The sequence below is a fragment of the Entelurus aequoreus genome, linkage group LG12 (assembly GCF_033978785.1).
Source record: "Entelurus aequoreus isolate RoL-2023_Sb linkage group LG12, RoL_Eaeq_v1.1, whole genome shotgun sequence".
Classification (NCBI taxonomy): domain Eukaryota; kingdom Metazoa; phylum Chordata; class Actinopteri; order Syngnathiformes; family Syngnathidae; genus Entelurus; species Entelurus aequoreus.
The window spans coordinates 2,536,137-2,563,575 of NC_084742.1; the positions used below are offsets into that span (position 1 = coordinate 2,536,137).

The 27,439-nt window shown below is 39.2% G+C and overlaps 1 protein-coding gene across 2 annotated transcripts; it reads right to left on the reverse strand.

Annotated features, from left to right (window-relative positions):
• Nucleotides 1-452: 452 nt before the first annotated feature.
• Nucleotides 453-20,474, reverse strand: ifrd1 (interferon-related developmental regulator 1). Of its 2 annotated transcripts, none has more exons than XM_062064464.1 (11): nt 20,209-20,474; nt 16,676-16,777; nt 16,528-16,603; nt 16,320-16,444; nt 11,796-11,953; nt 11,494-11,723; nt 7,125-7,233; nt 6,897-7,031; nt 3,007-3,135; nt 2,845-2,940; nt 453-656 (listed from the first exon to the last, which is right to left on the reverse strand). In XM_062064464.1, the coding sequence occupies exons 1-11, from the start codon at nt 20,237-20,239 to the stop codon at nt 570-572; spliced, it is 1,278 nt and encodes a 425-aa protein (XP_061920448.1). In that variant the 5' UTR covers nt 20,240-20,474; the 3' UTR covers nt 453-569. The 2 variants fall into 2 exon arrangements, with proteins under 2 accessions (XP_061920448.1, XP_061920447.1); XM_062064463.1 differs by having other exon boundaries at nt 16,528-16,609; nt 20,209-20,473.
• Between the last annotated feature and the right edge of the window lie 6,965 nt (nt 20,475-27,439).

The window sequence follows — 27,439 nt, forward strand, 5'->3', positions numbered from 1 at the left end:
GCACGACTAAACGTGCATGTGACTGTAAGAGCTGCGCATATGGTCCATTTATTATGATTATTATTATTATTAAATATGACACAGTCGCTCATGTATTAGAACCCGTGACTACTGTACCCTCGTGTCAAAGTGGACACTTAAATCAGTGCCGATGCAGCAGTCTCAGCCAAGTGGATTCAAACTGCCCCCTAACGGCCACAAGCAGAATTGCACCTCTGGGTTATGCAAAGCAATGTTTACTTTTTTAAATGGAAGAAATGTCAATTATTGGCAGCTTTTCAACAGTTTTTATTCCACCATTTTGATTATACACCCAATGCAACACACATTTATGAGCAATTAGTGCAACTGAACATATATAGTCATGAAAAGAAGGGATAGCAGGGCACACAAACTACTACTAATAATAAATACAGTAGAATTTCTATGTACAATATGACAGTCAGTGTGAGATGTACATTAAAAAATAATGCATGGGATTATGTAGAAATGGGCGGAGACACGTGACCACAAAACAGTCTAATAATAAAGCGGCGGGGGAGTTGGAGGGAATTTTTTTTTTTTTTTTTTTAGAAGTCGCCCACGTCCGATCTCTTGTCCCTGAACTTGCTCCTGGCTTTGGTGCGAGCTTTGAACGCGGCGGAGTTGTGAAGATGCTGTCAAAAGTCAAGACAAAAGGAGAAGAAATGGCGTTAAAGTTGTGTGGGAATGTCAAACGGCGGTGCGGGGACCGCTGCTGGTACACAGGCGCCATCTTGTGGGGCACAAGGGAAGTTTGGGGAAATATTTGTATTCTAAATCATTTTTATTTCTATCCCCACTCTGGGATTTATTGTTGCCGATCACATGTACTCACTGAAATGTGTACATTTGTTTATGGTGAGTTTGACAATATTTAAATTAGTTCCTTATTCTCTTTTATTACATTTGTTTGAGCAAAACCAAGTCAATAGTACATAATAACTAAAAACTAACATTTTGAAATCCTTTGGTTTTTGCCCTTAAAGTCCTTCTCTGTCCAGGGAATTATTCCCAAAGTTTGTAAACAATAACAAACAGATTTTGAGGAAAATAAATACATCTATCATGTAGTGATACTACCCTTGGTATCGACACCACTTCATGAATCGACTCACCCTCTTATGTGTTGTGTACTTACTGTGACAATGCTGACTAGGGTTGTACGGTATACCGGTACTGGTATAGTATCGCGGTACTAATGAATCAAAAACGATACTGTACTCTGTTTGAAAAGTACCGGTTTCGCCGTCACGTCATGACGGGTTTATGAGCAGAGGAGCATGTTCGGCAGCACACAATCACTGAGTACTTACAAGCAGACACAGTGTGTAGACAGAAAAGGGAGAACGGACGCATTTTGGCCTACAAACTAAAGATAAAGGTAAAGATATAACACTGAAACGCCCTCAGGATCATCCGCAGTGTTTTAATTCTCGCCTCCATGGCGACAAATAAAGTACGTTTCTTACAAGTATCATCCCTGCAGGACGAGGAATAGCTAAACATGCTTCACTACACACTGTAGGAGAATACAAAAGCTAGCGTGCCTGAATGTAAACAAATGCCATGGGCGGATCTACACCTGACATCCACCGTAATGATACCAAGTACAATAGCTTATCGAGTCGGTACTACTATGATCACATCAATATTTTTTATCGTCACAAAATCTTTTTTCCTTTTTTGAAAATGTATATTATGTTTATAAACTCAGGAAATATGTCCCTGGACACATGAGGACTTTGAATATGACCAATGTATGATTCTGTAACTAGTTGGTATCAAATCGATACCTAAATTTGTGGTATCATTCAAAACTAATGTAAAGTATCAAACAACAGAAGAATAAGTGATTATTACATTTTAACAGAAGTGTAGATAGAACATGTTGAAACGGAAAATAAGCAGATATTAACAGTAAATGAACAAGTGTATTAATAATAAATTTTTACAGCTTGTCCTTTATTAAATTTTGACAAAATAATACAATGAGAAATGACACAATATGTTACGGCATACATCAGCAGACTAAATTAATTGTTTTAAATTACTTTGTTTGTTTACTTACTACTAAAAGACAAGTTGTCTAGTATGTTCACTATTTTATTCAAGGACAAACTTGCAATAATAAACATATGTTTAACATACCCTAAGATGTTTTTGTTCAAATAAAGCCAATAATGCCATTTTCTGTGGTCCCCTTTATTTAGAAAAGTATCGAAAAACATTTTGGTACCGGTACCAAAATATTGGTATCGGGACAACCCTAATCCAAAGTACACTCTTATTACCAGGAAATTAACAATCATTTTAATAACTGCTTACTTCCTGCCTATACACGTCTCAAACTTTAATAAGCATTCATTTCTTGGTGTTTAAAGCTATCATAGCGATTAACTTAGCATTAGCATGCCTGCTCTTGGTGTGTAACATGTTTAGCCTCGTCTTCCAGTGATAATACATGATGATGACACTTCAGATATTAAATGTAGTTTATTTGCCGTAATAGAGGCGATTATTTTATTTAGGGAAATTAGCCGCAAGCTTGACAATGGTGAGGACTTACGTTTTCATAAAAATCGACCGATCAATCGACACGTCCTTAATGTCAACCACAGAATTTCTTAAATTGTAAGCGGATATAGCAAAAACAGTGCTAATATTTATTACACACTTTTCTAAATCCTATTTTCTTGTTTTATTTTTTTATGCATTTCTTACTTACTAGATTCTTTTTAAGAGAAGGGTCGGGATTAAATAAGATCTCCTTTCCAGACACGTTGTCGCTAAGGAGAACAAATGCAATTGTTACGCAATCCTCACCCTCTCAAAGCGGGAGATCTTCATGGCCTTTATTGTGGCGGCGTCCACCAGTATGGGAGGTCCCAGCTGGAACACGTCTCTGATGAATTCGTTAGCCTGGACGGGACAAAGTTCCGGCGTCAGGCCTCTGTCGTTATGTGGTGTCATGCCAGGTGACTGTACCTGCAGGTGGTAGTTCATCCCGGCGCCCACAAACTCCCGAAAGGCGTCGTAGGTCCTTTTTCTCAGCCAGCTGTCGATGCACATGCGCTCTGTCCCGAAGCGAATGGTCTCACTCTGGAAGTCGCCCTCCTAAAAAAAAAAGAAGAGGGAAGACGACTCAGATCAGGGGTGTCCAAAGTGAGGCCCGCAGCTCATTTTTTTAATGACTGGCATAACATTCTAAAAATACTCTTTTAAAAAATAAAGTGGAATAGAAGAGCATGGAACAAGAACAAGTTGCAATGTGGGCTCTAATAACACAACACTGCAATGCAGGGTTTTTAAAGCAGTCATTGCTCAAAAACTAATAATGTTCGGAATTATTGACCTATTCAAGGCTTCAATTATTTCACATCAAATATCCCACTTTGAAATATTTTCGGAGAAAATATTGCATATTTTGTGTGTTTGCTATATAAAAAGACTAGAGATGTCCGATAATGGCTTTTTTGCCGATATCCGATATTCCTATATTGTCCAACTCTTGATTTCCGATACCGGTATCAACCGATACCGATATATACAGTCGTGGAATTAACACATTATTATGCCTCATTTTGTTGTGATGCCCCGCTGGATGCATTAAACAATGTAACAAGGTTTCCCAAAATAAATCAACTCAAGTTATGGAAAAAAAATGCCAACATGGCACTGCCATATTTATTATTGAAGTCACAAAGTGCATTATGTTTTTTAACATGCCTCAAAACAGCAGCTTGGAATTTGGGACATGCTCTCCCTGAGAGAGCATGAGGAGGTTGAAGTGGGCGGGGAGTAGCAGGGGGTGTATATTGTAGCGTCCCGGAAGAGTTAGTGCTGCAAGGGGTTCTGGGTATTTGTTCTGTTGTGTTACGGTGCGGATGTTCTCCCGATATGTGTTTGTCATTCTTGTTTGGTGTGGGTTCACAGTGTGGCGCATATTTGTAACAGTGTTAAAGTTGTTTATACATCCACCCTCAGTGTGACCTGTATGACTGTTGATCAAGTATGCATTGCATTCACTTGTGTGCGAAAAGCCGTAGATATCATGTGACTGGGCCGGCACGCAAAGGCAGTGCCTTTAAGGTTTATTGGCATTAAGCGGTAGAAAATGGATGGATGGCGCTCTGTACTTCTCCCTACGTCCGTGTACCGGTACACAGCGGCGTTTAAAAAAGTCATACATTTGACTTTTTGAAACAGATACCGATAATTTCCGATATTACATTTTAATGCATTTATCAGCCGATAAAATCGGCAGTCCGATATTATCGGACATCTCTAAAAAAGACAATGTTTTATTTGACAAAAAGGCCATAAAACAAATAAAAACATAATCAACAGATCTGAAGTTGATCTAGAGATGTTGGAATTATTATTATTTTTAAAGACTTATAAGTGGGGCCTATTTGAATCCAATAATTTTAGTGGGATCCAATGTTCCCTCTTAATTTTTCATGTGTGTGAGCAAACGCAAAAACTCATTGAGCATTCATTCATGTGAGCGACGTCAGACGTGCACACTGTGGTCACACCAGCTGCACACTTGTCCCAAACCTGACTAAATAACAAGTTTCATTTCTTATGATTATAATCAAATGACTGCAGTCATTTCCATGAGATTATTTTCTAATGCAAGTGTTGTGGCCCACTTACAATGACAATAACAAAAAAATATTGTTTTTCATGAGCTGTACCCCTTTCAGATATCGCATTTAGTTCCCATTCAAAAACATTCACATGTTGCACAATGAGATGCAAGCATGGGATCATGTGTACATTGCTGTAACTTTCTGTTTGTAAAATATGTATATCTTTTTGTTAGTATTTCTTTAATATAATAACACCTTTTAATGATTAATATTTCTAAATTAGGATTATTAATAAATTACAGTAGAATAAGCACACATTTGACTGGTAAGTCATAGTGTAACGACCTGGAATTACCGTATTTTCCGCACCATAAGCCGCACCTAAAAACCACAATTTTTCTCAAAAGCAGACAGTGCGGCTAATAACCCGGTGCGCCTTATATATGGATTAATATTCATATTTATTTTCATAAAGTTTAGGTCTCGCAACTACGGTAAACAGCCGCCATCTTTTTTCCCCGTAAAAGAGGAAGCGCTTCTTCTTCTACGGTAAGCAACCGCCCCCATAGAAGAGGAAGCGCTTCTTCTTCTACTGTAAGCAACCGCCAAGGTGAGCACCCGCCCCCGTAGAAGAAGAAGCGCGCGGATATTACCTTTCATTTCATTTGTGTGTTTCTGTAAAGACCACAAAATGTCTCCTACTAAGAGACACGCGTACAAGGTTCCACTGACTTTTGATATTCATGTGAACCGCACTGTGGATACAACGGGAACACGTACGGTGAATATTCGCACCACAGGGAATGAGAAGTCGTCCTACTGTGGTTCTAGCTTGCCATGCTAACGGCCAGAAACTTCCACCCACGGTGATATTCAAAAGGAAGACCTTGCCAAAAGAGAACTTTCCAGCCGGCGTCATCATAAAAGCTATCTCGAAGGGATGGATGGATGAAGAAAAGATGAGCGAGTGGTTGATAGACGTTTACGCGAAGACACCGGGTGACTTTTTTCACGCAGCGCCGTTCCTGTTGATCTACGACTGCATGCGCGTCCACATGATCGATGGTGTCAAAAAACAAGTGAAGCACACCGAAGAAGAATAATTCGAGGGATTTGTGGATGAGTAATAACTTCAGAAAGTGAGCTTTAAATGTTTATTTTGTGTGTTGTGTGACACTAACGTATGAGCAACATTGAGTTATTGATGTTGCTATTGCTCTGCACTATTTTGAGTGTTACTATTTTTGTGATTGCACATTTGTACATTACATTTTGGGAGTGAACAGAGTTGTTAGAACGCTGGTTTGTAATATATTATTAAAGTTTGACTGACCTATCTGACTGTTTTGTTGACATTACCTTTAGCGTAGCGTAGGTGCGGCTAATAGCACGGGGCGGCTAATAGGTAAACAAAGTTTTGAAATATTCCGTTCATTAAACGTGCGGCTAATAACACGGGGCGCCTTATGGTGCGGAAAATACGGTACACTGTGTGATGTTGTAGTTTTCCGGCTTTTTGTGTGGCTGTAAACGCATCACTGGCTAAGTGCCATATGTGCATGTGTTGGTGCAAGTGAGAAAGAGCGAGCGGCTGCTGTTGATATGACAGAAGACAAAGTTTTGGTTTGGTTTCTACGGCAGAAAATAACCAGTTTTTACCAATGTTTTGATCATGGCTGACAGTTTTGCTCAACAAAGTGATCGATGGAATTCATGTCCTCCTTAAAGCATCTCGACAGACGTTACAATTATAGAACAGTGATGACGTAAACCGTTGTATCCGCTGTGGCCGCGTGTCGTCAGTTACATTGAAAACTGTTATGTGCTTATTTCTTTATTTGATTTTGTGGGTGGTATAGATTAGCCTTGCGCAGAGGACGCGTGAGCAGTGTGCAATTGCACAGGCGCTTAACTGCGAGCAAACTTGCTCGACACGCACTTTAGAGGGAACGTGGATGGGATCCATTTTAAACTGTCATTACTCAAACAATGACAAATACAATCGATGTTGTTGTGAGTTATTTACATAATTAAGGCTCCAATAACTTCAAATATTCCACTTTAAACATTTGTTTGGATAAAATATTATATGGTGTGTTTTTGCGACCCCGAAAGGGATAAGCGGTAGAAAATGGATGAATGGATAGATGGTTTTGATGAATAAAAATATCAAAATGGCCTTCGCAAGCTTGTGATTTGTCAGTGTAAAAAGTTTGGACACTTCTGTCTTAGATGTTGCCGCTTTGTTATCTAAAAGAAAGCGATGAAGTTAAAAAGCACCTCGACCGCCTTGAGGACGTCCCTGAACACGGAGCGCTGCTTCTTCTTGTCCGTCTTGGCCCGATGTTTGTTGCAGTCCGTGGCCAGCGCGCTCAGTTTCTCACACAACTCGTCCCAGTTGTCAAACTCAAACTCCTAAAGGAGGAAGCCGCTGCCATGAGTGACGTGTCCTCCGACAACAGTTCACATACAGTGTGGGATTTTACTTTTTTTTTTAAGACAACTCACAGGGTCCATGTCTCTCGCTAGCTCGAAAAGCAGCGCTATGGTCTCTCCTGCTGCGATTCTCATGTTGACGTCGTCGCTCTCCAGCAATCTTGGCAGTTTGGGCAGATGTCTGATGAGGAACAAATAGGAATTAGGTTGTACAATATACCGGTACTAATGAAGTAAAAAAGGTAATTTACTGCCTACAAAAATTTTACGGTGCTTTTTTTCATGGACATGATGTTGCGCCGCAGTAATATGAGCTGAGGCGCGCACTTACAATTGGAAAAAGTGTGGAGACAAAAGAGGGAAAATGGACGTATTTTGATGAAGGTGAAGGCACTGAAGCACCATTTTACAAGCAACGCTTTAAAACCTGTGTGTCAAGGTCCGCGGGCCAGATCTGGCGAATGAATGTCCCGGGACCCCATCAAGTCATAAAAATGGGGTCCCACAGTAAATGTTTGAGGTACCACTTTTTTGTAACCGTTTTGAAAACAAATGATAAATGTATGCATTATCCTGTTATATCTCACATTCTATATTGTGTTTTGGAAAAAGGTTGTCATAAACGTTAATTCATTAACGTTTAAACAAACAACATGTTTACTTGACCCAATTCCTGGGAAACTTATCAAGGAGCTTTTTGTATTATTAGGTCCATCAGTGTTAAATATTATAAACTTATCACTTTCCTCTGGCACTGTTCCCCTAGCATTCAAAAAAGCGGTTATTCATCCTCTACTCAAAAGACCTAACCTCGATCCTGACCTCATGGTAAACTACCGGCCGGTGTTCCGTTTATCTCGAAAATCCTCGAAAAAATTGTCGCACAGCAGCTAAATGAAAACTTAGCGTCTAACAATCTCTGTGAACCTTTTCAATCCGGTTTCAGGGCAAATCACTCTACGGAGACAGCCCTCGCAAAAATGACTAATGATCTATTGCTAACGATGGATTCTGATGCGTCATCTATGTTGCTGCTTCTTGATCTTAGCGCCGCTTTCGATACTGTTTATCATAATATTTTATTAGAGTGTATCAAAACGCGTATTGGGATGACAGACTTAGCCTTGTCTTGGTTTAACTCTTATCTTACTGACAGGATGCAGTGTGTCTCCCATAACAATGTGACCTCGGACTATGTTAAGGTAACGTGCGGAGTTCCCCAGGGTTCGGTTCTTGGCCCGGCACTCTTTAGTATTTACATGCTGCCGCTAGGTCGCTGATGACACTCAACTCTACATGCCCCTAAAGCTGACCAACACGCCGGATTGTAGTCAGCTGGAGGCGTGTCTTAATGACATTAAACAATGGATGTCCGCTAACTTTTTGCAACTCAACGCTAAGAAAACGGAAATGCTGATTATCGGTCCTGCTCAACACCGACATCTATTTAATAATACCACCTTAACATTTGACAACCAAACAATTAAACAAGGCGACTCGGTAAAGAATCTGGGTATTATCTTCCACCCAACTCTCTCGTTTGAGTCACACATTAAGAGTGTTACTAAAACGGCCTTCTTTCATCTCCGTAATATCGCTAAAATTCGTTCCATTTTGTCCACAAGCGATGCTGAGATCATTATCCATGCGTTCGTTACATCTCGTCTCGATTACTCTAACGTTTTATTTTCGGGCCTCCCTATGTCTAGCATTAAAAGATTACAGTTGGTACAAAATGCGGCTGCTAGACTTTTGACAAAAACAAGAAAGTTTGATCATATTACGCCTATACTGGCTCACCTGCACTGGCTTCCTGTGCACCTAAGATGCGACTTTAAGGTTTTACTACTTACGTATAAAATACTACACGGTCAAGCTCCTGCCTATCTTGCCGATTGTATTGTACCATATGTCCCGGCAAGAAATCTGCGTTCAAAGAACTCCACATCCATTGCTTTCGGTCTCCCCTAGAGGGGGGGGGGGGGGTTACCCACATATGCGGTCCTCTCCAAGGTTTCTCATAGTCATTCACATTGACGTCCCACTGGGGTGAGTTTTCCTTGCCCGTATGTGGGCTCTGTACCGAGGATGTCGTTGTGGCTTGTACAGCCCTTTGAGACACTTGTGATTTAGGGCTATATAAATAAACATTGATTGATTAAAAAAAATACTAAAGAAAACATTATTATGCATATGTAAATTTATTCAGTTATATAAATTCATTCACTTTCTTCTTTCTTTCATCCAATATTTTTGTTGTAATATTTTCAGAATGTGTTTGTTCTATTTTTGGCCAAAGTAAGACAGAAAATAATCTGAAGTGTCTTTATTTTTAGTTTTAATGCCATGATTTTAATAGTCCGGCCCAAGTGTGCACAGATTTTCCTCCATGCGGCCCCTGAGCTAAAACCCCTGTTTTAAAACATAGCTAGCTATTGACTAACGTCTTTCCACAGTGTTTTAGCTACTTCTAATTTTCAGCCAGTTTGAAATTATTTTAGCTATTTTTATGTCTGAATTTTAGCTATGTTTTAAATCTATTCTTGAATGTATGTTTTTACTGCACTGATGCACTTTGACTGCTCGACACTTTTAATCTCGTACATGTCGCAATGACCATAAAACATCCATCCATATATCTAATCCTCGCCTCCAAATAAAATGAGGTTCTTACAAGTATCCCCCCTGCAGGACGAGGAATAGCTAAACATGCTTCACAACACACCGTAGGAGGATATAATAGCTAACCACTACAACAAGCTACCACTCCTGAATGTAAATAGGTGGATCTACACAAATAAACTAACGATACCCAGTACAAAAGCTGTGTATAGTTGATACAATGTTGATTAAATAGATTTTTATTATTACAAAAGCTTCTGTACTTAAATTGTTTATAAAGTCAGAAAATACGTCCCTGGACACAGGAGAACTTTAATTATGACCAATGTATGACTGTAATTACTTGGTATTGGACGGATACCCAAATTTATATTATTACCCAAAATAATGTACAGTATCCAAATAACATAAAAAATAAGTTGTATTACATTTGAACAGAAATGTAGATTAAACATGTTAAAACCGAAAGTAACAGTAAATAAATACCGTATTTTTCGGACAATAAATCACAGTTTTTTTTCATAGTTTGGCCGGGGGTGCGACTTATACTCAGGAGCGACTAATGTGTGAAATTAACACATTACCGTAAAATATCAAATAATAATATTTAGCTCATTCACGTAAGAGACTAGACGTATAAGATTTCATGGAATTTAGCGATTAGGAGTGACAGATTGTTTGGTAAACGTATAGCATGTTCTATATGTTATAGTTATTTGAATGACTCTTACCATAATATGCTACGTTAACATACCAGGCACGTTCTCAGTTGGTTATTTATGCCTCATATAACGTACACTTATTCAGCCTGTTGTTCACTATTCTTTATTTATTTTAAATTGCCTTTCAAATGTCTATTCTTGGTGTTGGGTTTTATCAAATAAATTTCCCCAAAAAATGCAACTTATACTCCAGTGCGACTTATGTTTTTTTCCTTCTTTATTATGCATTTTCGGCCAATGCGACTTATACTCCGGAGCGACTTATACTCCAAAAAATACGGTAATTATATTAATAATCCATTTAAAATTGCATTTAGTTTAGATAATAATTAGTCATAAATTGGAATATGGGATCATTATTAAAAAAATTTGAAACTATTAAAATGAACCTAAAGTATGACTTATTTTATCTTTGTGGAAAATATTGGACACAGAGTTGTCAACCTTATGAGATGCGATGCAAGTGTAAGCCACTGTGACACTATTGTTAATTTGTTTAATGTTTTCATTTTATTTTTATAAATGGCTGTGATGATAATGTAAATAAGAGATGTCTGATCACTGCTATGTTGGAATTCTTATTAATATTGATACTGTTGTTGATATTAATTTTTGTTTGACTACTTTTGGATTGTTTTGTGTCATGTTTGTGTGTCCTCTCAGTTGCTCTGTTGATTCTGAATGTTGCTGGGCCAAGTTTGGTTTTGGAATTATATTACTGTAGTATTATTGTGTATTATTTTGTTGGACTAAATAATAATGAAAAAAATAAAATAAAAAATTCCTTTTTCCTGCCGCTTGTCCCTCATAATTGTGACAAAATAATAGAATGGGAAATCACACAATATGTTACTGCAGAGGTCAGCAACCAATTTATGGGCCTTGGTAACCAGTTTACTTACAACTATTTAATGCCAAAATTGTTCTTTGATTGCAATGTGAAACGGATGTTTAATACATCAGAATAATTTCTGTTAAAACACTGATATTTTTTGTGGTCCAGTGAATGTTGAATAGTATGGATATATCGGGACAACACTAATAGGAATGAATCAAAAATGTAAACAAAAAGAAAATATTGCAGCTGCTGGACGTACTTGTGCAAGATGTCTTTCAGCTGGCTGGCCGTGCAGATGGTGAGCAGGAGGGCCCAGGACAGGAGCGCGTTGGTGTGGAGCTGACTGGTGGGGGCGCTGACAGAGGGGCACGTACCGTCACCCCGGGCGTACGAGCGCGTGAAGAGATTCTCCAAGCACTCCATGGTGGCCCGCACGTCCAACACGTCGTCCTCCGTGACTAACGTACACAGGCCCAAACTCGTCGCCACCTACAATGAGAGCTGCGGTGAGGTCGCCGCCTTGAATGCCCCGATGGCGTCTCGCCGGGATTAGCGACTCACCGCCTGCCTGCCCAGAATATTGGCCGAACCGTCCGCTAGGATGTTCTTGAAGACGGGTTTGAGGGTCTTGAAGACCTCCTCGCTCTCGATGTCGGAGCCCAGCTGGATGCAGAGCAGGCAGGCCAAGGACGCTGCTGCTCGCTGCTCCTCGCCTTTACCTGGAAAAGACAACTGCTGATGTAAGAATGTTGGCGCGCTAACTTCACCATCCGTGGGAACTTCACTCCATCACCCCACCTGCAGGTATTGCAACATTTGAAAATGACCTCCATCTATCCATTAGTTTGTGCGATTAATGCTATCATTGCATAAAACACATTTTATAACCTCATTCTACAGAATATTTAAACATTTTTCTGCTTGCCATATTCATTAATCATCATTCAAATTGCACTTTTAACACATGTCCATTATTTTTAAATATTGATAAGTTGCAGTTTGCTGCCACACCCGTACACCACCGCTCTTGTGCGCTTTATTGCAGCAGACATGCAGAAACTATATTTGCCGTAAATTCCAGGGTATAAGCTGCTACTTTTTTCATACGCTTTGAACCATGCCGCTTAAAAAAACGGTGCGGCTGAGTTGTGGATTTTTCTTTGCTGACGGCCATATTGCAAATAGTTTTCATAAAACACATGCAAATACATTGAAATGGTGTTATTGTTTGCGCTAAGGCGCCATCTTTCCGACGAGTTTGCTCATCGTGTTTGAAGGTTGCAGAAAGAGTGCATATTTCCAAGTTCCAATTACCATGAATTGATTAACGTGGACCCCGACTTAAACAAGCTAAAAAACTTATTCAGGTGTTACCATTTAGTGGTCAATTGTACGGAATATGTACTGTACTGTGCAATCTACTAATAAAAGGTTTCAATCAATCAAATTCCCCAAAGGTTGTTAATATTCAGGCAAGGCAAGCGCAAAAATAGCTTTTGTGGATGTGGCCATCTTGATTTCCGACTTCGTAACTGGACCGCCCACAACTCGGCCGGGAAGTCATTCCCAGCTCCAACTTCAGAGGTACGGTAAATGGAACGCACCGTAAGTGATAGCAGGCAATTAGTTTAACAGAAGGTCTTTAAAAAGCAAGACTGTTTTACTCGTATATGGACGAAAACAAACAGCCCAACATGGAACTGGTAACACAAATGAAACAATAAAGACCATGTGGGTAACAACGACAAACTTTAACAAAGTGCCCGCAACACATACTGGTACTCCAGCAGCAACTCCCCTCAACGATACGAATATGAAAAATGAAACCAACACTCATAAATCAATAATTTCATGTGTTAAATAAACATGAGATAACTTCACAGTTTTACCACACAAACATACAATTACAACTAACCCAACGCTTACAAGCATATTGCACTCCTGTCGGAAACGCTGACCTGTCTCTTTTCTTGCTTAGTCTGCACTTCTGTGGCAGGCCCGTCTAGGCAATAAACACCACCCCGACATTAGGGTTGTGCGATATAGACGATGCAAGTGAAGTCAATTATATTTATGGCGCCTGTTCTCTAGTAACTCAAAGTGCTTTACATTAAGAAAGCCATTATCTACATTTAAGTTACATTTACAGCTGTGGGGCTGAAGTGTCTTTGCCCAGGGACACACCGGCAGAGACTAGGATGGCGAAAGCTGGATTCGAACCAGGAACCCTCAAGTTGCTGGTCGACCGCTCTGATATAAATTTGGCCAAAGACAGAGATTTAAATACTATCGTCATATCGTGATAATTCACGTTGATTAAACATTCCCGGCGTGTCCCGCAAATTAGACCGTGACAAGAGAACAACCGCAATGTTGCGTCCTTGCAGCTAATGTCGCTTCCCTTCTAAGTAAGCAATCCTCGCTTCCATAGAGACAAATACACTACATTTATTGCAAGTATCATCTAGGACAGTGGTCCCCAACCTTTTTGTACTTGCGGACCGGTCAATGCTTGAAAATTTGTCCCACGGACCGGGGGGAGGGAGGGGTAGTAATAAAAAAATAATAATTTTTTTTGTCATAAAGAAATACAATCATGTGTGCTTACGGACTGTATCCCTGCAGACTGTATTGATCTATATTGATATATAATGTAGATATTGTGTTTTTTATGTTGATTTAATTTTAAAAAATATATATATATATATATTTTTTTTTTTTTAAACTTGTTGTGCGGCCGCGGCCCGGTACCAATCGGTAACGGACCGGTACCGGGCCGCGGCCCGGTGGTTGGGGACCACTGATCTAGGAGGTGGGGGAAATATTAGATTTTTAGATGCATCGCAATTCGGACATGGGCGAATGTAAAATGGATTAGTAAACGTCGATAATCGTTGTATTTATTGTAAATAAAGTAATGCAGACAGATCTAAAATTAGGCTGACTGCAGTGAGCCACTTCACCAAGAGGTCCGACCAGCTCCTTTATTTTAGGTCTAGTTTTGCACACATTTTCATTAATTTAATCAATGTAATGCGAAGTAGTTCAACTATTTATTATTACAAGTGCACTGTTTTTTTTAAACTGCAAGTGCTAAATGCTTATTTAGTGAAACGAAAAGAAATGTAAAACTGCATCAACAGATAAATTAAAGATGCATAAGTAATTGATTTTTAATCGAATTATAGCTCCTGAATCGTGAGGTGCTTAAGAATTCCCAACTCTGGTATCATCCCTGGACGACGAGGGCTAGCTAAACATGCTACACTACACACCGTAGATAGCTATGCTAACCACTAAGCTCGGGCTCTTAAAAGGGTAGGCAGATTGATACAATTAGACAGAATATTAAATATGAGCGACGCACAAAAAAATAAATCGATTCACAGCTACATCGCGATTCTTATTCATACCGATTCATAACTTTCAAAAATGTATATTACATTTATATTTAAAGTTCTTAATTTGTTATATATGTATCAGTTTTTTAAAATATGTGTTTTAGGCCATCTCCATGCAACCAGAATGAGTTGTTCTAACCCGTAACCTGTTGTAAAAAAGTTTCATTATAACTGTTAGAATCAATTCTTAATCGAATAGTCACCCAGGGAGTCAGATGGAATAGTTGAGTGCCCAAAGATTCACACCACTATAAAGTATAATGTCAGTATATGGTCGATACTACAGTGATTAGATCAATATGTTTTATTATCACAAAATTGTTTTTGTTATAATTAACAAACTCAGGAAACACAAGAGGACTTATAGGGCAAAATAGTAAGAAGTAAATAAAATTGTATCAAATATTGTTTCGCTGACATCTTGTGATTTTTTGGATTATAATTCATATTATAATACAAGTCAAAAATGTTATCATTTAATGATCTTGAAAATGTCAAGAGTCAGTACAGTTGAACCTCGATTTACGAACTTTTCTATTTACAAGCTTTCAGTTCAGGCTAATTATGCCTCTGTGTGTGCAAACCATGTCTCTGTGGACAAACGCTTTATTAAGGCGTCTGCAGGCAAGAAAGCATTTACATACAAAAGAGAGCGGCCAATTTGTATATAAAAAATAAACTAACATATCGTTATCGCAAGAGGCTGCAATGTATATAGCAATATACAGTATGGGCCAAAAGTTTGGACACAACTTCTCATTTCAATGAGTTTTCTTTATTTTCATGACTATTGACATTGTAGATTGTCGCTGAAGGCATCACAACTATGAACCCTGTGAAGTGAAAACCATTTCAGTTGACTACCACTTGAAGCTCATCGAGAGAATGCCAAGAGTGTGCAAAGCAGTAATCAGGGCAAAGGGTGGCTATTTTGAAGAAACTAGAATATAAAACATGTTTTCAGTCATTTCACCTTTTTCTGTTAAGTACCGTAATTTCCGGACTATAAGCCGCTACTTTTCCCCCTCGTTCTGGTCCCTGCGGCTTAAACAAGGGTGCGGCTTATTTATGGCCTGTTCTTCTCCGACACCGACGAAGAGGATTTCGGTGGTTTTAGTACGCAGGAGGAAGACGATGACACAATGATTAAAGACTGACTTTTCATATACCGGTAGGCTGGTTATTTTGATAACGTACAGGCGAGCACTTTGTATTACTTTGCAGCGTTGTATTATTTGTACTCTGCACGAATGCTGTTCGCCATGTCAAAGATGTGAAAGTTTGATTGAATGATTGAAAGATTTATTGTTAATAAATGGGACGCTTTGCGTTCCCAAACAGTCATCTCTGTCCCGACAATCCCCTCCATGGTAGCAGGAACCCCTATATACTACGCTAATTACACATCAAAACCCTGCGGCTTATAGTCGGGTGCGGCTTATATATGGAGCAATCTGTATTTTCCCTTAAATTTAGCTGGTGCGGCTTATAGTCAGGTGCGGCTTATAGTCCGGAAATTACGGTACATAACTCCACATGTGTTCATTCATAGTTTTGATGCCTTCAGTGACAATCTACAATGTAAATAGTCATGAAAATAAAGAAAACCCATTGAGTGACCAATATCGCCCATCAGTAGTCTCCAACATAACCTCTTGCTCATATCTTTAAAATGTTGGGCTACCTTTCTTCAGGCTGCGTTCGATGCTATCGGTGATGGTCATCCTTCTTTCTGAGATGAACTCGTACAGGATGCGCGTGGCCATTGCAGTCTTGAGCCCGTCCATCGCCCCCTGTCTGGTCTTGGCGCTTAAAAAAAAGGATGATGCATAAAAAGTTAATTAAAGCTCATGTGTGAATGCTTATTGCATACTAATGAGGTAAACAAGTACCTCTTATCCACTGTGCTGTCAATGAACCCCTTGAGCTTGTACTGGAAATCCTCCTGGGCCGTGTCCTCGCTGGCCTCTGCACCTTAACAATTAACAACTTTGAGCACTTCGATATTTGCTTGATATCAGAATAAAAAAAAGCCGCCACCTTCATCTGCTCCACTGGTGTCACTGAAGCTGCTGCAATGACTGAGGGTCTCGACAGAGGCGTCCTCGTCGCTGAAAGGCTGCACGTTTCCATGCTGGCCCCCTGATGGGAAGAAAAAAAACGGAACGTTATGCAATACTGGTAAAACACAGGTAGTGTTGCAAAAAAACGTGGTTATCTAATCTGCTCCCGTATGCTCATGCTGGTTGGTAGATCGCTGTCCAGGGTCAAGGGCGGTGCACACTTTATTTACTGTGCAAATAAAACCTGCTCACATGATGGACGTTAAACTAGTGATGTGCGGATTGATACTAAAATATCAATGTTAGATCTTTTTACTCTAATATTAGTTTTCAAATTGAACTAAGTACTTGAGATAATGTATATTGTTAACAGGAACACAGTATAAAGTAACTAAATCATTGGGATCTTGTCTAAATTAAACAATTTGTTGGAACTACTTTTTCTTCCGCCTAAGTAAGTGCGTTGTCATTTGTCTATTTTTTTTAAATGACTGTCAATTAAAATTAGTCACTTGGACTTATCAAACTACAAGTGAATGGATCCTTTTATTGTAGGCTATTTGGAGAAACTACGTACAGAGGTGAATATGAATAAGATAGCTAGGACTGTTAAATATTTTAAAAATCTGATTTTGGATTACCGTAATCGCAGGTCACATGCATAATTAAAATTTGCTTTAGAAAAGACCCCCATGTTTGTACACAAACGCAATTTGAATGTCAAATGTCATCCAGGAAATTTTTTTTTAAACATTTTACTGGAACGCATGTCATTTATTTGCACAAAACTCGGTAACCGTTTTATCTAAAGTTCTTCCAGGCTCCTCGCTCCCTTTTTGTGCTGACGTATGCGTTGATTTAATCACTGACTGTATCGCGTTTGAAGTAAAAGAGCTTTTATGGTCAAAATAAATTACCTGATTTTTCCAAGTGTGTTCATGAGTAATGCGATAGTGATTAATCAAAAGAGTTGACTCGTTAGTTTTAACAGCCCTAAAGATAACTCACTCAGTGCAGGATAACGCCATCATTTGTTTCGACAGAGATTCCCTAAGAACAGAAACACTTGAAACATGCTTCTTCTTAAACTTCACCAGATACATTCGGGATATTTCCCTGCGGAATCGGTACTGGATCGGCATTGCCGATACTAGCCTGAATTTTACTCTGTATCGGACCTGAAAGAAAAAAAGCTGTATCGCACATCACTACATACCGCTCTAAACACTTTGCTGTACTGTTGCGTTCCACAAATATCTATATATTGTGTTGTTGATAGTGTTATTTACAAACCCAGATACATTCAGTATATTTCCACGCGGAATCGGTACTGAATCGGCATCGCCGATACTGGCCTGAATTTTACTCTGTATCGGATCTGAAAGAAAATAAACTGTATCGCACATCACTACATACCGCTCTAAACACTTTGCTGTACTGTTGCGTTCCACAAATATCTATATATTGTGTTGTTGATAGTGTTATTTACAAACTTAGACACATTCGGTATATTTCCATGCGGGATCGGTACTGGATCGGCATTGCCGATATTAGCCTGACTTTTACTCTGTATCGGTTGGGGTAAAAAAAATTAAAAAATCAGCTGTATCGCACATCACTTCATACCGCTCTAAACACTTTACTGTACTGTTCAGTTCCACAAATATCTATATATTGTGTTGTTGATAGTGTTATTTACAAACCCAGATATATTTGGTATATTTCTACGCGGAATCGGTACTGAATCGGCATCGCTGATACTGGCCTGAATTATACTCTGTATCGGATCTGAAAGAAAATCAACTGTATCGCACATCACTACATACCGCTCTAAACACTTTACTGTACTGTTCCGTTCCACAAATATCTATATATTGTGTTGTTGATAGTGTTATTTACAAACTTAGATACATTCGGTATATTTCCACGCGGGATCTGTACTGGATCGGCATTGCCGGTACTAGCCTGACTTTTACTCTGTATCGGATGGGGTAAAAAAAAAAAAAAATCAGCTGTATCACACATCACGACATACCGCTTTATACACTTTACTGTACCGTTCCGTTCCACAAATATCTATATATTGTGTTGTTGATAGTGTTATTTACAAATCCAGACACATTCGGTATATTTCCACGCGGGATCTGTACTGGATCGGCATTGCCGATACTAGCCTGACTTTTACTCTGTATCGGATGGGGTAAAAAAAAAAAAAAATCAGCTGTATCGCACATCACTACATACCGCTTTATACACTTTACTGTACCGTTCCGTTCCACAAATATCTATATATTGTGTTGTTGATAGTGTTATTTACAAACTTAGATACATTCTGTATATTTCCACGCGGGATCGGCATTGCCGATACTAGCCTGACTTTTACTCGGTATCGGATGGAGTAAAAAAAAAATTCAGCTGTATCGCACATCACTTCATACCGCTCTAAACACTTTACTGTACCGTTCAGTTCCACAAATATCTATATATTGTGTTGTTGATAGTGTTATTTACAAATCCAGATACAGTCGGTATATTTCCACGTGGAATTGGCACTGGATCGGCGTCGCCGATACTAGCCTGAATTTTACTCGGTATCGGATCTGAAAGAAAATCAGTTGTATCGCACATCACTTCATACCGCTCTAAACACTTTACTGTACTGTTCAGTTCCACTATATATGTTTAGTTTTAGATAATGTTATTTACAAACCCAGATACATTCGGTATATATCCACGCGGGATCGGTACTGGATGGCATTGCCGATACTGGCCTAAATTTCACTCGGTATCGGAAAGAAAATCAGCTGTATCGCACATCACTACATACCGGTCTAAAGACTTTACTGTACTGTTTAGTTCCACAAATATCTATATATATTATGTTGATAACACAAACAAGTCACTAACAAGCGAAGTAACTTCTGTAAATTCTTGTAAAAAGTATAGGCGATACTGGCCTTGTGTTTACGTGGTATCGGCTCAATTCCAAAACATGCAGCAGGAAACCGCCTTTATCACGCCCAAAACAACCCGACTAATGTCCGCTATCTCCTCCATTACATCACGGGGACGTCAGCCAACAATGGCCAACGCCTCATTGTACCGAAGTAAGTCCCAAAAGCAGCCACTTTATGTCCCAGCTCGCCCCTTTTTCTGATCCGCTATACAAAAACAAACCCGGACGTTAGCAAGTAAGCTAACGTTGGCGGTTAGCTAACGGACGTTCCAAAAAGGCACCCTGGATAAAATTATCGGTCTGTTTGTGTGCTTAATATCAATCCAAAGTTATTATTAAGATATTTAATTAAAAAACGTGAGAAAAAAACGGCGCATCGTCGTGTGTTGTCACGTTGTGGCTGCTTTGTTAGCCGCTAGCTAGCCACGTAGGTGCGTTTGTAGTCCACCGGGGGGGACACGTGTAGTGCATTTCAATGGCGTCGCGGTGGCTAAAGAACTACAACTCCCGTCGCGCCAGGCGAGGCCTTCGCGCTCCTCAAAGGCCGCACTCACCTCTGCCGCTCTTCTTCTTGGCTCTTGGCATGTTTCTTCGCCAAAAACAAAATCAACCGTCGAGTTTCAGCCAAAATCAGCCAATACACGACAAGCCTTTATTGTGTTGTCTCGCAAAATGAAAATAGTCCCTCGGCACCGTGAAGACGAAAGAATTGAAAGCGATCTTGGAGAAGTACTGTTGGCCGAGACGATACATTTTCCCTCATACAACAGTGCTGTGGACGCGTCACGCGGCCCGGCTACTTTTTACCGGCATGGCTGACCAATCACGGGAGAGGAGCTCAGTCGCATGTATCCACGCGTGACACAATCGGTGGGCGTGGCCTCTTACTGTACTTTTGCTCACATGTGCCTGCTGTACTTCTTTACACGTACTCACTTTATTGCAAGTACTAACATTTTCTCTCCTTACATGTATAACTTTATAATGATTGCTCATAGAGGAAAAAATATGGCAAACATATCAAAATGAAAAAGTTTGCAGTTGCTTAGTTATCTTTTCTGCAGGTTAGTTAGAAATCCTCAGTTTTCCAGAAGCCCTGTGCGGGTTTTAAAGATCTACTGCAGGTGTACCCAAACTTTTTCTATTGAGGGCCACAAGCTGACAGATCAAAGGATTTAGGGCCCATTTTGGTAGATTTCACTTTCAACAACCAATACAATACTATTCAAAGATCCTATATGTGACAAGAGCGCTTGTTTTTTTTAACGACCTAGTGCAACAACGCTAATCAAAGATCATATTTGTGACAGGAGCGCTCTGCTGTTTGTAAGGACTTAATGCTACAATGCTATTCAAAGATCCTGTATGTGACATGAGTGCTTTACTGTTTCATGAGCTTAATGCAACAACACTAATCAAAGATCCTATATGTGACAAAAGCGCTGTGTTGTTTTTAAGGACCTAATGCAACAATGCTATTCAAAGATCCTATACGTGACAAGAGCGCTTGCTTTTTTTAACGACCGAGTGCGACAACACTAATCAAAGATCCTGTATCTGACAGGAGCGCTCTGCTGTTTTTAAGGAATTAATGCTACAATGCTCTTCAAAGATCCTATATGTGACAGGAGCGCTCTGCTGTGTTTAAGGACTTAATGCTACAATGCTATTCAAAGATCCTGTATATGACATGAGTGCTTTACTGTTTTCATGAGCTTAATGCAACAACGCTATTCAAAGATCCTTTATGTGTCAGGAGCGCTCTATTGTTTTTAAGGACTTAATGCAACAATTCTATTCAAAGATCCTATATGTGACAAGAGCGCTCTTCTGTTTTTAAGGACTTAATGCGACAACGCTATTCAAAGATCCTATATGTGACAGGAGCGCTCTTCTGTTTTTAAGGACCTAATGCTACAATGCTCTTCAAAGATCCTATATGTGACAGGAGCGCTCTTCTGTTTTTAAGGACTTATATTCAAAGATCCTATATGTGACAGGAGCGCTCTTCTGTTTTTCAGAACTTAATGCGACAACGCTATTCAAAGATCCTATATGTGACAGGAGCGCTCTTCTGTTTTTAAGGACTTAATGCAACAATTCTATTCAAAGATCCTATATGTGACAAGAGCGCTCTTCTGTTTTTAAGGACTTAATGCGACAACGCTATTCAAAGATCCTATATGTGACAGGAGCGCTCTTCTGTTTTTAAGGACTTAATGCTACAACGCTATTCAAAGATCCTATATGTGACAGGAGCGCTCTGCTGTTTTTAAAGACTTAATGCTACAACGCTATTCAAAGATCCTATATGTGACAGGAGTTCTCTTCTGTTTTTAAGGACTTAATTCGACAACGCTATTCAAAGATCCTATATGTGACAGGAGCGCTCTTCTGTTTTTAAGGACTTAATGCTACAATGCTCTTCAAAGATCCTATATGTGACAGGAGCGCTCTGCTGTTTTTAAAGACTTAATGCTACAACGCTATTCAAAGATCCTATATGTGACAGGAGCGCTCTTTTGTTTTTAATAACTTAATGCGACAACGCTCTTCAAAGATCCTATATGTGAGAGGAGCGCTCTTTTGTTTTTAAGAACTTAATGCGACAATGCTATTCAAAGATCCTATATGTGACAGGAGCGTTCTTCTGTTTTTAAGAACTTAATGCTACAACGCTATTCAAAGATCCTATATGTGACAGGAGCGCTCTTCTGTTTTTAAGAACTTAATGCGACAATGCTATTCAAAGATCCTATATGTGATAGGAGCGCTCTTCTGTTTTTAAGAACTTAATGCGACAATGCTCTTCAAAGATCCTACATGTGACAGGAGCGCTCTTCTGTTTTTAAGAACTTAATGCGACAATGCTATTCAAAGATCCTATATGTGACAGGAGCGCTCAGCTGTTTTTAAGAACTTAATGCGACAACGCTATTCAAAGATCCTATATGTGACCGGAGCGCTCAGCTGTTTTTAAGAACTTAATGCGACAATGCTATTCAAAGATCCTATATGTGACAGGAGCGCTCTTCTGTTTTTAAGAACTTAATGCGACAATGCTATTCAAAGATCCTATATGTGACAGGAGCGCTCTTTTGTTTTTAATAACTTAATGCGACAACGCTCTTCAAAGATCCTATATGTGAGAGGAGCGCTCTTTTGTTTTTAAGAACTTAATGCGACAATGCTATTCAAAGATCCTATATGTGACAGGAGCGCTCTTCTGTTTTTAAGAACTTAATGCGACAATGCTCTTCAAAGATCCTATATATGACAGGAGCGCTCTTTTGTTTTTAAGAACTTAATGCGACAACGCTATTCAAAGATCCTATATGTGACAGGAGCGCTCAGCTGTTTTTAAGAACTTAATGCGACAATGCTATTCAAAGATCCTATATGTGACAGGAGCGCTCTTCTGTTTTTAAGAACTTAATGCGACAACTCTATTCAAAGATCCTATATGTGAGAGGAGCGCTCTTCTGTTTTTAAGGACGTAATGCTACAATGCTCTTCAAAGATCCTATATGTGATAGGAACGCTCTTCTGTTTTTATAACTTAATGTGACAACGCTATTCAAAGATCCTATATGTGACAGGAGCGCTCTTCTGTTTTTAAGGACCTAATGCTACAATGCTCTTCAAAGATCCTGTATGTGACAGGAGCGCTCTTCTGTTTTTAAGGACTTAATGCGACAATGCTATTCAAAGATCCTATATGTGACAGGAGCGCTCTTCTGTTTTTAAGAACTTAATGCTACAATGCTCTTCAAAGATCCTATATGTGACAAGAGCGCTCTTTTGTTTTTAAGAACTTAATGCTACAATGCTCTTCAAAGATCCTATATGTGACAGGAGCGCTCTTCTGTTTTTAAGAACTTAATGCTACAATGCTATTCAAAGATCCTATATGTGACAGGAGCGCTCTTCTGGTTTTTAAGAACTTAATGCGACAACGCTATTCAAAGATCCTATATGTGACAGGAGCGCTCTTCTGTTTTTAAGGACCTAATGCTACAATGCTCTTCAAAGATCCTGTATGTGACAGGAGCGCTCTTCTGTTTTTAAGGACTTAATGCGACAATGCTATTCAAAGATCCTATATGTGACAGGAGCGCTCTTCTGTTTTTAAGAACTTAATGCTACAATGCTCTTCAAAGATCCTATATGTGACGGGAGCGCTCTTCTGTTTTTAAGGACTTAATGCAACAATGCTCTTCAAAGATCCTATATTTGACAGGAGTGCTCTTCTGTTTTTAAGGACTTAATGCGACAACGCTATTCAAAGATCCTATATGTGACAGGAGCGCTCTTCTGTTTTTAAGAACTTAATGCTACAATGCTCTTCAAAGATCCTATATGTGACAGGAGTGCTCTTCTGTTTTTAAGGACTTAGTGCGACAATGCTATCCAAAGATCCTATATGTGACAGGAGCGCTCTTCTGTTTTTAAGAACTTAATGCTACAATGCTCTTCAAAGATCCTATATGTGACAGGAGCGCTCTTCTGTTTTTAAGGACTTAATGCAACAATGCTCTTCAAAGATCCTATATTTGACAGGAGTGCTCTTCTGTTTTTAAGGACTTAATGCGACAACGCTATTCAAAGATCCTATATGTGACAGGAGCGCTCTTCTGTTTTTAAGAACTTAATGCTACAATGCTCTTCAAAGATCCTATATGTGACAGGAGCGCTCTTCTGTTTTTAAGGACTTAATGCAACAATGCTCTTCAAAGATCCTATATTTGACAGGAGTGCTCTTCTGTTTTTAAGGACCTAATGCTACAATGCTCTGCGAAGATCCTATATGTGACAGGAGCACTCTTTTGTTTTTAAGAACTTAATGCGACAACGCTATTCAAAGATCCTATATGTGACAGGAGCGCTCTTTTGTTTTTAAGAACTTAATGCGACAACGCTATTCAAAGATCCTATATGTGAAAGGAGCGCTCTGCTGTTTTTAAGAACTTAATGCGACAACGCTATTCAAAGATCCTAAATGTGAGAGGAGCGCTCTTCTGTTTTTAAGGACGTAATGTTAAAATGCTCTTCAAAGATCCTATATGTGAGAGGAGCGCTCTTCTGTTTTTAAGGACGTAATGTTAAAATGCTCTTCAAAGATCCTATATGTGACAGGAGCGCTCTTCTGTTTTTAAGGACTTAATGCGACAATGCTATTCAAAGATCCTAAATGTGAGAGGAGCGCTCTTCTGTTTTTAAGGACGTAATGTTAAAATGCTCTTCAAAGATCCTATATGTGAGAGGAGCGCTCTTCTGTTTTTAAGGACGTAATGTTAAAATGCTCTTCAAAGATCCTATATGTGACAGGAGCGCTCTTCTGTTTTTAAGAACTTAATGCTACAATGCTATTCAAAGATCCTATATGTGACAGGAGCGCTCTTCTGTTTTTAAGAACTTAATGCTACAATGCTATTCAAAGATCCTATATGTGACAGGAGCGCTCTTCTGTTTTTAAGAACTTAATGCTACAATGCTCTTCAAAGATCCTATATGTGACAGGAGCGCTCTTCTGTTTTTAAGAACTTAATGCGACAATGCTATTCAAAGATCCTATATGTGACAGGAGCGCTCTTCTGTTTTTAAGAACTTAATGCTACAATGCTCTTCAAAGATCCTATATGTGACAGGAGCGCTCTTCTGTTTTTAAGGACTTAATGCAACAATGCTCTTCAAAGATCCTATATTTGACAGGAGTGCTCTTCTGTTTTTAAGGACTTAATGCGACAACGCTATTCAAAGATCCTATATGTGACAGGAGCGCTCTTCTGTTTTTAAGAACTTAATGCTACAATGCTCTTCAAAGATCCTATATGTGACAGGAGCGCTCTTCTGTTTTTAAGGACTTAATGCAACAATGCTCTTCAAAGATCCTATATTTGACAGGAGTGCTCTTCTGTTTTTAAGGACTTAATGCGACAACGCTATTCAAAGATCCTATATGTGACAGGAGCGCTCTTCTGTTTTTAAGAACTTAATGCTACAATGCTCTTCAAAGATCCTATATGTGACAGGAGCGCTCTTCTGTTTTTAAGAACTTAATGCTACAATGCTCTTCAAAGATCCTATATGTGACAGGAGCGCTCTTCTGTTTTTAAGGACTTAATGCAACAATGCTCTTCAAAGATCCTATATTTGACAGGAGTGCTCTTCTGTTTTTAAGGACTTAATGCGACAACGCTATTCAAAGATCCTATATGTGACATGAGCGCTCTTCTGTTTTTAAGGACCTAATGCTACAATGCTCTTCGAAGATCCTATATGTGACAGGAGCACTCTTTTGTTTTCAAGAACTTAATGCTACAATGCTCTTCAAAGATCCTATATGTGACAGGAGCGCTCTTCTGTTTTTAAGGACTTAATGCAACAATGCTATTCAAAGATCCTATATGTGACAGGAGCGCTCTTCTGTTTTTAAGAACTTAATGCTACAATGCTCTTCAAAGATCCTATATGTGACAGGAGCGCTCTTCTGTTTTTAAGGACTTAATGCAACAATGCTCTTCAAAGATCCTATATTTGACAGGAGTGCTCTTCTGTTTTTAAGGACTTAATGCGACAACGCTATTCAAAGATCCTATATGTGACAGGAGCGCTCTTCTGTTTTTAAGGACTTAATGCGACAATGCTCTTCAAAGATCCTATATGTGACAGGAGCGCTCTTCTGTTTTTAAGAACTTAATGCTACAATGCTCTTCAAAGATCCTATATGTGACAGGAGCGCTCTTCTGTTTTTAAGGACTTAATGCAACAATGCTCTTCAAAGATCCTATATTTGACAGGAGTGCTCTTCTGTTTTTAAGGACTTAATGCGACAACGCTATTCAAAGATCCTATATGTGACAGGAGCGCTCTTCTGTTTTTAAGAACTTAATGCTACAATGCTCTTCAAAGATCCTATATGTGACAGGAGCGCTCTTCTGTTTTTAAGAACTTAATGCTACAATGCTCTTCAAAGATCCTATATGTGACAGGAGCGCTCTTCTGTTTTTAAGGACTTAATGCAACAATGCTCTTCAAAGATCCTATATTTGACAGGAGTGCTCTTCTGTTTTTAAGGACTTAATGCGACAATGCTCTTCAAAGATCCTATATGTGACAGGAGCGCTCTTCTGTTTTTAAGGACTTAATGCTACAATGCTATTCAAAGATCCTATATGTGACAGGAGCGCTCTTCTGTTTTTAAGAACTTAATGCTACAATGCTCTTCAAAGATCCTATATGTGACAGGAGCGCTCTTCTGTTTTTAAGGACTTAATGCAACAATGCTCTTCAAAGATCCTATATTTGACAGGAGTGCTCTTCTGTTTTTAAGGACTTAATGCGACAACGCTATTCAAAGATCCTATATGTGACAGGAGCGCTCTTCTGTTTTTAAGAACTTAATGCTACAATGCTCTTCAAAGATCCTATATGTGACAGGAGCGCTCTTCTGTTTTTAAGGACTTAATGCAACAATGCTCTTCAAAGATCCTATATTTGACAGGAGTGCTCTTCTGTTTTTAAGGACTTAATGCGACAACGCTATTCAAAGATCCTATATGTGACAGGAGCACTCTTTTGTTTTTAAGAACTTAATGCGACAACGCTATTCAAAGATCCTATATGTGACAGGAGCGCTCTTTTGTTTTTAAGAACTTAATGCGACAACGCTATTCAAAGATCCTATATGTGACAGGAGCGCTCTGCTGTTTTTAAGAACTTAATGCGACAACGCTATTCAAAGATCCTAAATGTGAGAGGAGCGCTCTTTTGTTTTTAAGGACG

Bases quoted from the DNA above. Each gene is read 5' to 3' on its own strand.
- ifrd1 (XM_062064463.1), bottom strand. From the start codon at position 20,239: ATGCCAAGAGCCAAGAAGAAGAGCGGCAGAG. The intron at 2,941-3,006 runs GTACAGTCACCT...TGTCCCGTCCAG, and splicing joins GGATGAACTACCACCTGCAG to GCTAACGAATTCATCAGAGA. The intron at 657-2,844 runs GTGAGGATTGCG...GACTTTTGACAG, and splicing joins AGATCTCCCGCTTTGAGAGG to CATCTTCACAACTCCGCCGC.